Source organism: Mauremys mutica, chromosome 1, assembly GCF_020497125.1.
Source record: "Mauremys mutica isolate MM-2020 ecotype Southern chromosome 1, ASM2049712v1, whole genome shotgun sequence".
Lineage (NCBI taxonomy): Eukaryota > Metazoa > Chordata > Testudines > Geoemydidae > Mauremys > Mauremys mutica.
Genome location: NC_059072.1, coordinates 77036283 through 77050181, shown reverse-complemented (window position 1 = coordinate 77050181; position 13899 = coordinate 77036283). Strand labels below are relative to the sequence as shown.

At 40.9% G+C, this 13899-nt stretch overlaps 1 protein-coding gene across 3 annotated transcripts in view; it reads left to right on the top strand.

Annotated features, from left to right (window-relative positions):
- SLC6A15 (solute carrier family 6 member 15) overlaps positions 1-13899 on the top strand; it is a 49273-nt gene that overhangs the window by 18305 nt on the left and 17069 nt on the right. For all 3 annotated transcript variants that reach the window (XM_045008727.1, XM_045008710.1, XM_045008720.1), the window contains exons 3-5: positions 4753-5235; positions 12256-12413; positions 12826-12952. In XM_045008727.1, coding sequence (XP_044864662.1) covers positions 4947-5235; positions 12256-12413; positions 12826-12952 — 574 coding nt within the window. In that variant the 5' untranslated portion in view covers positions 4753-4946. The remainder of the gene's footprint in view (positions 1-4752; positions 5236-12255; positions 12414-12825; positions 12953-13899) is intronic.

The following is a 13899-nucleotide window of genomic DNA, read 5'->3' as shown; positions in this document are numbered from 1 at the left end:
AAACTCAGAAGTCCAAAGGCTAGAGGAGTTTTCATGCATCACGTAAAACATGATTCCCCATCAATTGGGACTTCAAGATTAGGCCTTTTGGGTAGATTTACTTACTTCAGAGGGCCTGCACCAAGCTCTCCATATCACTTAAGCCTGAATTATAAGACCTCTGTTAGGGGTTTAAATTATCCAGATGTCTTCATACCAGTCCTCTGCAGTAGGCTGAACTTCACCCTATGAGAACAGTGAAAAATTCCTTCCAAAGCACTTCCCCAGAAATTGGATAGCCACTCAGATATATCTACAATACTTTATGAGCAGTTGCAAGCAAGCCCAAATGTCTTTTTAAATGGCTTATTGTGTTAAAAGAAAGCATAATTATATATACTTTTTATGTCTGTGCTAAAATATATATGTTCAAAAGGGAAGGGTTTTTTAAAAACACAGGTTGTCAGACATTTCAGCCTATGTTCAGCTATCCTCTTTCCCCAAAATAATTGTATCTAAAGCACCATTTCAGCTCACTCTGAAGACATGGACAGCCCTACCTTGAAAATGTGTTTGGGGGCTCTTACATTTCTTGTACTATATAGTTATGCACACAATATAGGCCGTCCACACTATTAAAGCAACAGCACTTCTCTGCATATTAAATTTGAAAATCTTACTGATGTCTGAGTTTCAGGAAACAATTTCAGAAAATTTAGTCTGCCCCCTTTAAGATTCTTGATAAATAAATTCCAGAAAAAAATAAAATAATAATTTCAAGTTTTTACCCACAAGTCAAATAGAAATTCTGAACTGAGATTTTTAATTTTATTTTACACATGTACCAGATAGTACAATATATGTAGGTATGACTACATCAAAGTATTAGCAGTTGGGAAGTTGGTCTGTAAAGTCTTCTTAAGAACATAAGAATGGCCATACTGGGTCAAACCAAAGGTCCACCTAGCCCAGTATCCTGTCTTCCGATAGTGGCCAGTGGCAGGTGCCCCTGAGAGAATGAACAGAACAGGTAATCATCAAGTGATCCTTCCCCTGTTGCCCATTCCCAGCCTCCGGCAAACAGATGTTAGGGACACCATCTCTGACTATCCTGGCTAATAGCCATTGATGGACCTATCCTCCATGAATTTATCTAGTTCTTTTTTGAACCCTGTTATAGTCTTGGCCTTCACATCATCCTCTGGCAAAGAGTTCCACAGGTTGACCATGCGCTGTGTGAAACAATACTTCCTTTTGTTTGTTTTAAACCTGATGCCTATTAATTTAATAGTTGTTGTGTTATGAGAAGGAGTAAATAACACTTCCTTATTTACTTTCTCCATACCAGTCATGATTTTATAGACCTCTATCATATTTTACAAGCTGAAAAGTCCCAGTTTTATTAATCTCTCCTCATACGGAAGTCATTCCATACACCTAATAATTTTTGTTGCCCTTTTCTGAAACTTTTCTAATTCCAATATCTCTCTTTTGAGCTGGGGTGACCACAGTGCACGCAGTATTCAAGATGTGGGCATACCATGGATTTATATAGAGACAATATGATATTTTCTGTCTTATTAACTTTCACTTAATGATTCCCAATATTCTGTTTGCTTTTTTGACTGCTGCTGCATATTGAGTGGATGTTTTCAGAGAACTATACACAATGATTCCAATATCTCTTTCTTGAGTGGTAACAGCTAATTTAGATCCCATCATTTTATATGTATAGTTGGGATTACGTTTTTCAATGTGCATTACTTTGCATTTATCAACATTGGATTTCATCTGCCATTTTGTTGCCTGTCACCCAGTTTTGAGGGATCCTTTTTTAGCTCTTCGCAGTCTGTCTGGGACTTAACTATCTTGAGTAATTTTGTATCATCTGCAAATTTTGCCACATCACTGTTTACCCCTCTTTCCAGATCATTTATGAATATGTTTAATAGGACTGGGCCCAGTACAGACCCCCGGGGGACACCACTATTTACCTCTCTCAATTCTGAAAACTGACCATTTATTTCTACCCTTTGTTTCCTATCTTTTAATCAGTTACCAATCCGTGAGAGGACCTTCCCTCTTATCCCATGACAGCTTACTTTGGTGAGGGACCTTGTCAAAGGCTTTCTGAAAATCTAAGTACACTACATCCACTGAATCCCCCTTGTTCACATGCTTGTTGACCCCCTCAAAGAATTCTAGTAGATTGATGAGGCATAATTTCCCTTTACAAAAAACATGTTTGCTATTTCCCAACAAATTATGTTCATCTATGTGTCTGACAATTTTGTTCTTTAATATAATTTCAAACAGTTGAAATCCCCCATTATTATTGAGTTTTTTATTTTAATAGCCTCTCTAATCTCCCTGAGCATTTCACAGTCACGATCACATCCTGGTAAGGTGGTTGGTAATATATCGCTACTCCTATATTTTTATTATTAGAGCACAAAATTACTCTCCATAGAGATTCTTTGGTACAGTTGGGTTCATTTAAGATTTTTACTTCATTTGAGTCTATACTTCCTTTCATGTATAGTGCCACTGCCCCACCAGCACGACCTGTTCTGTCCTTCCAATATATTTGATACCCTGGTATTACTTTGTCCCATTGATTATCCTCATTCCACCAAGTTTCTGTGGTGCCTGTTATATCAATATCCTCATTTAATACGAGGCACTCTAGTTTAACCATCTTCTTATTTAGACTTCTAGCATTGGTATATAAGCACTTTAAAAACTTGCCACTTTTTAGCTGTCTGCCATGATGTAATTGAAAGTTTTTTTATTTGACTGTTTTTCCTCAGATCCTACCTGTATTTTATCATCTTCCATCCTCTCCTCCTTAGTAGAACATAAAGAATCTCCATTAAGAGATCCTCCCCTAAGGGATGTCACTGTCCAAACCATATGCTCCTCTACATCTGTCAACTCTGTCCCAGTCCTTAGTTTGAAAACTGCTCTATGACCTTTTTAATTTTAAGGGCCAGCAATTTGGTTCCATTTTGGCTTAGGTGGAGGCCATCCTTCCTATATAGGCTCCCCGTTTCCAAAAAGTCTTCCCAGTTCCTAATAAATCTAAATCCCTTCTCTCTACACCATCGTCTCATCCTCACATTGAGACCCACCCTGCAGTTCTGCATGTCTAACTCGCCCTGCGCATGGAACTGGAAGCTTTTCAGAGAATGCTACCATGGAGGTCCTGGACTTCAATCTCTTACCTAGCAGCCTAAATTTGACCTCCAGGACCTCTCTCCTATCCTTCCCTATGTCACTGATACCTATATGTACCACAACCACCGGTTCCTCCCCAGGACTACACATAAGTCTATCTAGATGTCTTGAGAGATCCGCAACCTTTGCACCAGGCAGGCAAGTCACCATGAAGTTCTCCTGGTCATCAGAAACCCAGCTATCCATGTTTCTAATGATCAAATCCCCCATAAATATTACCTGTCTCCTCCTAATAACTGGAGTTTCCTCCCCTGGAGAGGTATCCCCAGTGCGAGAGGATACAACAACCTCATCTGGAAGGAAGGTCCCAACTATGGGATCATTTCACTCTGCTCCAGTTGGATGGTCTCCCTCTCTGAGACTTTCATCCTCCTCAACAGCACCGAAGCTGTCAGACTAGGGGTGGGACCGTTCTACTATGTCCCGGATAGCCTCATCTATATACCTCTATCTCCCTGATCTCCTCCAGTTCAGCCACTCTGGTCTTCAAAGCCTGCACACAATCTCTGAGGGCCAGGAGCTCCTTGCACCGAATGCACACATACACCACCTGCCAGGAAGGTAATCATACATGCTGCATTGAGTGCAGTAAACTGGATAGCCCCCACTCTGTTGCTGGATTTCTGCCTGCATTATCTTTTTACTCCTGCAGCTCATTCCTTTGTTGTTTTACTTTTATCAGGGGGTGCTTGGCTTTAAGTTTAAAGAATGTTAAGTGTATCTAGCCTCCTGGCTCACACTCCTTCCTCTAAACTCCTTTGCAAAACTCCCTGTTAGCTGCTCCTGATGGGTGCTAAAGGGTTTAGGGATTAAAGCCTCATTAAGAAGCTCTCAGTCTCGCCTAGCAGGCTGCTAGGCTTAGCACACACACAGTCAGCTCACGGTCTCCCAAACAAACAGACCACACGGTATATTTCAATCAGGCAGCAAGCACACCACAAACACACACACTACAGACAACCAATTTACCCCAAGGGTCACATAATCTCTCCTCCTTCACCTGGAGAACTCCCTTGCGAAATTCCCCGGTTAGCCTCTCCTTTTCGCTAGCTCCTCTGGTTGCTTAGGAGTGGCCTTTTGAAAGCCCTGGTCTTCCTGAGTAGCCCCAGCCCCGGGTTAAGGGTTGATGGGTGCTAAAGGGCTTAGGGATCAAAGCCTCGTTAAGAAGCTCTCAGCCTTGCCTAGCAGGCCGCTAGACTCAGCACACACACGGTAGTTCTTAGTAGTTGAGTGAAACATATCTTAAAGAGACGCTTGAAATCTGAAAAGCAGAGTCAAGTGGATTATCATAACTTAATCAGAATTTGGACCTCCACATATTGATGGTGTCTCTCTGACATTTTATTTATAAGGAGAATAATATAACTATCATTGTAGTCTACAGGCAAATTAAAACAACCAACCAAAAGATGAGTTAGGAGTTTTCTTGTAACCTAATGTGAAAATAAACTGAAATAGATAAATGAGCACATAACTTTACTAATTACATTTTCTTGTATAATTTAATAATCTATTCTTTTTTTTTAAATTTCACAGGTATATATAGTTCAAACATTTAGAACCAGAAGTCTTCTTTCTCCTGAACACTCTGTATGAAGGACTAATCTGACATCCTCTTCAGTCTAGCTGTTCAGTGAATTACCAACATTTTTGGTTTAGCCGAAGGAAAGCTTTCTTTGTCAGCCTGACGGAACTGAACGTGACCCACTTACACCTTTTCCTTATTGCAAATGCCTAAGAACAGCAAGGTGGTAAAAAGAGAACTAGATGATGAGGTTATCGAGTCAGTTAAGGATCTTCTCTCTAATGAAGACTCTGCAGATGATGCCTTTAAGAAGAGTGAACTGCTGGTTGATGATCAAGAACATAAAGATGTAGATGTTGAAGAGGGGTCAGATGTAGAAGATGAAAGACCAGCCTGGAACAGCAAACTTCAGTATATTCTGGCACAAGTTGGATTTTCTGTAGGGTTGGGCAATGTGTGGCGATTCCCATATCTGTGTCAGAAAAATGGTGGAGGTAAGGGTCGGTTTTTACTAACTTGCCTTGCTGATTTCATTGTAAAAACCAGATAAATTTCTCCAGAGTCTCAAATTTATCTTTTAATTTTGGCAAGTGTTTATGAGAAGAAAGTACCCCATCTTTATTTTAGAGAGACAAATCTGCTGAAGGAAGCAGTACATTATCCTGATAAGCTTCTTTGGCCTTGTGTTTTGTGGTAGAATTTCACTGTTCATGTAACTGTTTTATTTTAACTTAAATATTTGCTAAGCAAGGTCCTCTCATTTGTTATTTTCATGGGCAGATTGTGGAATGTGAAATAGTTAGGGCTTGATTCTCAGTCAGGCTAGGCCTCTTTACATCATTCAGGCAGTGTAAAGGGACATTTAAATGGACACAAATTTAATGTACACTCACTTTAAGTACCAAATGGAGACTTAGAATAACTGAGTGTTAGGTCCATTTTAATTAGATCACTACTTCCTAGATAGTTTGATCATGATCAGAGCCACACCCCGGTATGGCTGACTGCTCAGCTGAGTTGAAAAAGAATCTGTCCATATGTGCTGAACCAAAAATGAGAAGGTTCTAGAGAATTGAAAACAAACAAGAACTTTTATTCATGGTGGACATTAAGGGTCATATCTTTCAAAATGTACAGACTGGGACAACGGATGCCACGAAAGGCTACATAATCAGGCCTAAAATAGTTATTTGAATTCCAACCTGTGGTCACATGGCCCACATTCCATAGCTGCATAACTCTCAGTCATTTCAAACAATGGAAGAGTTTCCACCCTTCATTTAACTTTAATTTGTACCTTTATTCTGGAGCTAGAACCATTAAATTGTTGGGTCCCTGTAGAACCTGACTCATTTCCTTGTCTCTGTGCTAAATAGGAGGTTCTGATCAAGAAAGTGGAAACTGGATATAGTGTGCCTGAAAGCCATATATTCTTTCTATTTAAGGGCTGTTTATAGGCCGTATATGGGTAGGGTAGGGCTGATCATGTATCCTCATTGGCAAACAAACAAGTTAAACTAATTCACATTCAGTAAAGGAGTGGCACTTTCTGCGCCCATTTCAGTTTCCAAAGGGTATCGAGATGCAGTCCCATGCAGAGTGCTTTACAATAGTCTGTTTATCAAACTTATAGTAATTCTGTGAAGCTTTGGTTAGTGCTAATCAATTATGAATTTTGCAAACTCATTGCTTAATTCTGTGAACCAGCAGCACCAGTCTATCAGCTGCTTTCCTTAGAGCAAGGAAAGATTGGCTTGATACGGTCAGACATCTTTACAAGTACTGTGTCAGCTTCTGCTTGCCAAATTAATCCAGATGAAACACAAATTTATTAATAAAATAAAAATGTATATTTAATTAAATTAATTAACGATACAAATCTGGGATTGTGCTGTGGTCTGGGAAAATAAATCTACAGTGGTTGACATTAAGAGCTCAATATTTGTCCTTCCGAAGTGAATGGTATCTCCTATTCTAAGTATAGGTAGATGTTATGTTTATTGCAGATGCTGGACCAGTGAATGCATGGCTTAACAGTGCCTACTGCAGTCTGTTTTCTTTACTTACTTTATATTATTTTGTGGACAAGGTCAACTTCTGACTAGTAAAGAAGAATGAGAAATGTATTGATCTGTTTCCTGGTGATTTAAGATAACAATAAAGCAAGATGGGGAGACTTTGATATAAATGGATACTCAAACATAGGTTTTGATTCTTCTCATTTTGCACCCAGATTTTAAGACTGTTCAATCTATTTTGCATTGCAATTAGAGTGCTTTTGCATAAATTTCACAAAGCCTGTTTGAAATGTCTTTGTCAGAACTGCTCTACAATCTTGCATTAAGATCACTTGATTAAAGTACCTGCATGAGTTCTGATTATATAGCAAGGCACCTTCATGTAGATTTTCAAATAGAACAGCTTTTCCAATATAATAATATTTATTGACCTACAAACTTTAGTTTAATCCAAACTTTTATTCTTTAACTGTAAACTACTTATACTTGACAAATAACTGCAGACAATGAAGAGCCTCGTGAATATTTTTAGAAGTAAACCAATCAATTTCCAGCTACCAAAAAATAATATATTTATTGACTAAAAAGCGTTCCATTAGAATAATAAATTTACCATATTTCCTTCTACATAATGTGTTGTAAAATCATTAATAGTATGTAAACTTTTATGATGGGCTAATCTTCAACATTTTTATTCTCGACACTTGTGACTTTAAAGATACAAATAACTATAGAAAAGAATTGTAGGCATGAGGCTGAATTGGTTACAGATCATTTCTCTAGTAAAATATTGGTTTTATCCCAGTTCCTTAATGGGACTTGGCTAGACTGACGATGGGACTTGGGTGCCTCCAAACACTTTTCCCTTCTCTGGTTCCAGATCTCCCTATTCACTTTGACTCTCTAGTTTACTAGTTCTCTCTCTCTGACCTTGGGGTTTGAGACCTTTTTTTGCTTGCTCCCTCCTTGCACTCGTCTATAGAAACTTATCAGTATTTTGAATTATATTTAGTATCGAACATATTGTTGACATACAGAGCACACCATGTTATCCACAGATTGGCATGGAGACAGTTCTTATAATGTTTGTTTTTCACTATAGTTTGAAGAAAGAAAGAAAATGGAAATTGGTTGTGGGGAGTGATATCAAGGTTACAGGGATAAAATAGTGTCAGTTTCAATTAAGGACACCTTACTTACTGTGACTGGGGTCCTAGTGGGGAGCCAGCTATGGCCACTCAGTTAGGGTGAACTGCAAAGAATGGGGCAGACAATCCCCATAAAGCTGGTGGACATTCCAATACTTAGATCAGGGGTCGGAAACCTATGGCACGCGTGCCAAAGACGGCACGCAAGCCAATTTTTAATGGCATGCTGGAGCCTGTCCGGACTCCAGCATGCCATTAAAAATCCTGCCCAGCCTCGCCCGCTGTCCTCTGCCCTCTGCTCCCCCCGCGGGAGCAGGGAGCAGAAGCATAGCCGTGCACACGGGGTGGGCAAATGGCCCCACTCTCCCGGCATGGCAAGCCGCGGGGTCCGCGCTCCAGGGCCGGAGCGCCAGCCGAGCGCAGCAAGCTGCTGTCCCCTCATCTGGAGCCCTGCCGCCGCGTGCAGTGCTCTGGGGGGTCGGGGCTGCGTGCTCCCGCGGGGCAGCATTTGGCTCCGCGGGGAGGCAGACACGCTCCCTGCTCAACTGGAGCTCTGCTGCCGATGCGCCCAGCATTCTGCGGGCCAGGGCTGTGCTCTCCTGGGGGGCAGCATGTCTGGCTCTGCGTGGGGCCTCAAGGTAAAGGGCCCAGGGTTGGAGGGGTTGGATAAGGGGTGGGGGCAGTCAGGGGACAGGGTGGGTTGGATGGGGAGGTGGTGTCCCGGGGAGGTAGGGGCGGGGGTCTCTGGAGGGGGCAGTCAGGGAGCGGGGGGGGGGAGGTTGGATGGGGCATGGGAGTCCTGGGGTTTGTGAGGGGGCAGGGGGTGAATGGGGGCAGGGCAGTCAGGGGACTGGGAGCAAGGAGGGTCCGGGGGGGGCAGTTAGGGTGGGGGGTCTCTGGAAGGGGTGGTCAGGGGACAAGGAGCTGGGGGAGTTGTATGAGTTGGGAGTTCTGGGGGTCCTGTCAGGAGGCAGGAGTGTGGAGAGGGGTTGGCGCAGGCAGCGAGTCGGGGGGGTTGGATGTGTCAGGAGTTCTGGCGGTCCTGTCAGGGGCGGGAGTGGTTGGATAGGCATGGGAGTCTTGGGGGTCTGGCTGGGGACTGGGGTGTGGATAAGGGTTGGGGCAGTCAGGGGACAGGTAGGGGATAGGGTCCAGTCCGAGGAAAAGGAACAGGGAGGCTTAGATAGGGGGTGGAGTCCTGGGGGGCAGTTGGGGGCAGGGGTCCCAGGACAGGGTAGTCAGGGGACAAGGAGCAGCGGGGTTGGGAGTTCTTAGGGGGGCAGTCACCCAGCCCTCTCCCCTGAGCCCTGACCCCCACACATACACCACGCCCTCTGCCCTGAGCCCTGCACACCCCTCAGGCCCCTGCCCTGAGCCCTGTACCTCCCTCATACACACCCAGCCCTCTGCTTGACTCCTTCAGTCCCCCCCCCAACCCTAGCTCTGACACCGGCACCCCCACCCATACCCAGGCCCCCTTCTGCCCTGACACCTACATCCCCCCCACATACCCAGCCCCCAGCCCTGACTCCAGTCCTCTGCCCCCAGCCCTCTGGGTCCTGGCCCCGCACAGCCTGCTGCTGGTCTTGGGTTCTGGCTGACAGGCCTCAGCCTGCTGCCGGCCTAGGTGAACAGAACCCCAGACCAGCAGTGGGCTGAGCGGGCCGGCAGCGTAAGATCAACATTTTAATTTCATTTTAAATGAAGCTTCTTAAACATTTTGAAAACCTTGTTTATTTTACAATACAACAATAGTTTAGTTATATAATATATAGACTTATAGAAAGAGGCCTTCTAAAAAACATTAAAATGTATTACCGGCACCCAAACCCATAAATTAGAGTGAATAAATGAAGACTCGGCACACCGCTTCTGAAAGGTTGATGACCCCTGACTTAGATTTACCAAGCCAGAATAAAACAGTTTCTTTGTTACCTTACTGGTTACTCAGAAGTCCAAACAACACAGTTGCCTTAAAGTGATCCAGCCTCAGGCCTCCATTCAGGTACCCATGATGAAAATTTCTGTAAATCTTATTTCATCATATAAAAGAAAAGGTTCTACCAATCCCAAAGGATCGGATACATTACCTCCCAGGTTAATGAATTTTTCAGATCTTACCCATATTAAGCATATTTAAGATAATCATATCCTGAAGCATGCTGAACACATTCATGTGCCATGGGAGTTGTATGTGTTTATTAGTAGCCTGATCAGGCTTCAGTTGTCATGAAGGTGAATTTTAAGCACTTGATTGTCCTAGCATTTAGCATGTCACTCCTTTCAATATTCCTTTTGAGCTAAAGAGTAGGAAGAGCAGCAAGTAACGATGAGCAAGCTGATAGCTATAAGCAGCAGCAGCAGGAAAGCTATAGAATCTACTTCATCATTACTTTTTGAAAGGCCTATACTGACTGGAATTTTGAGAATTATGAAAAAAAATAAATGTTGAAATTTTAGTGATCAGTAATTCAAACCTACAGTTCCGTTGACTAATCTTACTAAAATAAACTACAAATCAGACACTCTTGAGTTTTCCAAGTCTGAGTACAGATGGATTCATTAATGAATTCTTGATCACTAACTTGTAATAGATGGTTTCAAGTTATCACATGTGACTATAAGAGTTTCTCTCAAGTTCAACTTTACAAATTCTAGTTTGAACTGTATTACTGAGTGTCAAGGTTCCTTCCCTACTCTGAACTTTAGGGTACAGATGTGGGGGACTTGCATGAGAAGCTCTAAGCTTAACTACCAGCTTAGATCTGGTCTTGCTGCCACCATCCAGATTTCTCAGTGTCTGGAACACCCTCTTTCCCCCCAAAACCTTCCCCTCCCTGGGTAGCCTTGAGAGACTTCACCAATTTCCTGGTGAACACAGATCCAAACCCCTTGGATCTTAAAACAAGGAGAAATTAACCATCCCCCCTCCTTTCTCCCACCAACTCCTGGTGGATCCAGATCCAACCCCCTTGGATCTAAAAACAAGGAAAAAATCAATCAGGTATTAAGAAAAAGGCTTTTAATTAAAGAAAAGAAAGGTAAAAGAAAACCCTCTGGGAGAGATTAGCATACCAGCTACTCTCACAGACAACAGATTCAAAACACAGAGGATGTTCCCCTGGGCAAAAACTTAGTTACACAAAAAATACCCAAATACCCAGTTTGATTCTTCCTCTAATTGCACAAGACAGGTTACAAAGAAATAAACATAAACCTATTTATTCCTTTCTAAAACTTACTACTCTGATAAGAGGCTGGTTCCTTGATCTTTTTCACTCCGGCTGAAAACTGAAACTGACTAAACAAAGGAAACTTCCCTCCTTCCTTTTGAAACATCTTGTTCCCTCATTGGTTCCTCTGGTCAGGTGTCAGCTAGGCTAGGTGAACTTCTTAATCCTTTACAGGTAAAAGAGGCATTAACCCTTAACTATCTGTTTATGACACTGAGTGTGAGAATTTATGAGCATGCTGCAATGAACTTTTGAAGTATATTGCAAGTTTAATTCTCATTCCATTAAAGCTAATTGCTCAAGGCTAGTTTCAACCCTAAACATAGCATTACTTAAATAATAGCTGTAACTGAACAAATTAAGACTGTGAAAGATCAGTTGAGTGAAACATTTAGTAGTTTTTAATACCTATATGTGTGTGTGTGCATGTGTGTATGCAAAATTAATATTCTTACAGGAGTGAACAATCCAATTTAGAATATATAATCCAGTAGACACTAAACTTCAATATTCGATAGTTTACTTCTATTTATTGTAACTCGCATAAATTGAACTTTAGACATTTAAGATGTGTTGGCTCACATCTCTGGCTGCCTATTATCTACTAGTGTTTTCATTCCTGCTCACCTAATAGCCCACCTTAATTAATTACTCTCGTTACAGTTGGTATGGCAACACCCATTTTTTCATGTTCTCTGTGTATATATATCTTCCTACTGTATTTTCCACTGCATGCATCCAATGAAGTGGGTTTTAGCCCACAAAAGCTTATGCTCAAATAAATGTGTCTCTAAGGTGCCACAAGTACTCCTTGTTCTTTTTGCTGATACAGACTAACACGGCTACCATTCTGAAACCTGTAATTTATCTAAATATTCTTTAATCTGTTCTTTCCCTATTCTGGTCTGTAATCTTTCTCACTTGTTAATATTGTTTTAAGTATCTAGTCACAATTAATCTTTTTAATGGAGATTGAAGGAAAAAACCACACACATTAAAGACTTCAGCCACTTGTGTCATCCATTATTTGTTCTTCTTTCAGAAATTTACACCTGCCCTAACTTAGAAGACTCTTCCTCATCCTAATAGTGATTGATGTCCTCTTGTTTTCATAGGTGCATATCTTGTGCCATACTTAATTTTGCTGATGATAATAGGGATTCCACTTTTTTTCCTGGAGCTTTCTGTGGGCCAGAGAATCCGACGAGGAAGCATTGGCGTATGGAATTACATCAGCCCCATGCTCGGTGGAATTGGATTTGCAAGCTGTGTAGTAAGTTTGTAATTTACATAGTTTGATGTTCTCCAGAACATCACAATGAAATACATTGGGACTTTCTGCTCAGTTTTAAACAAAGCTTAATAATTTGTGTCCTAGCTCCAGGGCTAATTTACAATGTTTACAGAATCTGTAAAACTCATATTCTAACATATAAAAATATTAGTCTTTTGGGAGAAAGAGAGTCTGCTAAAATATTAGCAAGGTATGCAGGATAAACACAAAAAACCACAAGAATTTGGAAAATATTGGACTTTTAAGTATATCACAAGGGCCAAATCAGAGAGCCTTTATTCATTCCTTACTCAGTTTTATGTAGTGCAAGATTTAGCTTGTTTTATTTAATTTAACTTAGGATATGCAGTTGTTCAATAAAGCTTTTAAAATATCTTGTTTTATACTTCAGGTATGTTTCTTTGTGGCCCTCTACTACAATGTCATCATTGGATGGAGTTTGTTTTACTTTTCTCAGTCGTTTCAGCACCCCTTGCCATGGGATCAGTGTCCTTTGGTGAAAAATATTTCTCATACATGTAAGTCTTGGATATATTCTTTTTTTTTTACAGTCACTTTGGGCCTAATCCAAAATCCACTGAAGTAAAGGGCAGTATCTGCACTGATTTCAATGGGCTTTGAGTTAGACCCTTTATTTGGCTATTGCCATTTTAAAAAAACAACAACTTTTTTTTAGAGCTGTCACAATTATTTTTTTTAATCACATGATTAATCACAGTGTTAAACAATAATAGAATACCATTTATTTAAATATTTTTGGATGTTTTCTACATTTTCAAATATATTTACTTCAATTAAAACACAGAATACAAAGTGTAAAGTGCTCACTTTATATTTATTTTTCTTACAAATATTTGCACTGTTAAAACAAAAGAAATAGTATTTTTCAATTCACTTAATACAAGTACTGTAGTGCAATCTCTTTATCATGAAAGTTGAACTTACAAACGTAGAATTATGTGCAAAAAAAATAACTGCATTAAAAAATAAAACAATGTAAAACTTTAGAGCCTACAAGTCCATTAAGTAATATTTCTTGTTCAGCCAATCACTCAGACAAACAAGTCTGGTTACAATTTGCAGGAGATAATGCTGCCCATTTCTTGTTTACAATGTCACCTAAAAGTGAGAACAGGCGTTCGCATGGCACTGTTGTAACCGGCGTCGCAAGATATTTATGTGCCAGAAACATTAAAGATTCATATGTCCCTTCATGCTTCAACCACCATTCCAGATGACATGCGTCCATGACGATGACGGGTTCTGTTCGATAATGATCCAAAGCAGAGTGGACTGAGGCATGTTCATTTTCATCATCTGAGTCAGATGCCACCAGCAGAAGGTTGATTTTCTTTTTTGGTGGTTTGGGTTCTATAGTTTCCGCATCTGAGTGTGGCTCTTTTAAGACTTTTGAAAGCATGCTCCACACCTCATCCCTCTCAGATTTTGGAAGCACTTCAGATTC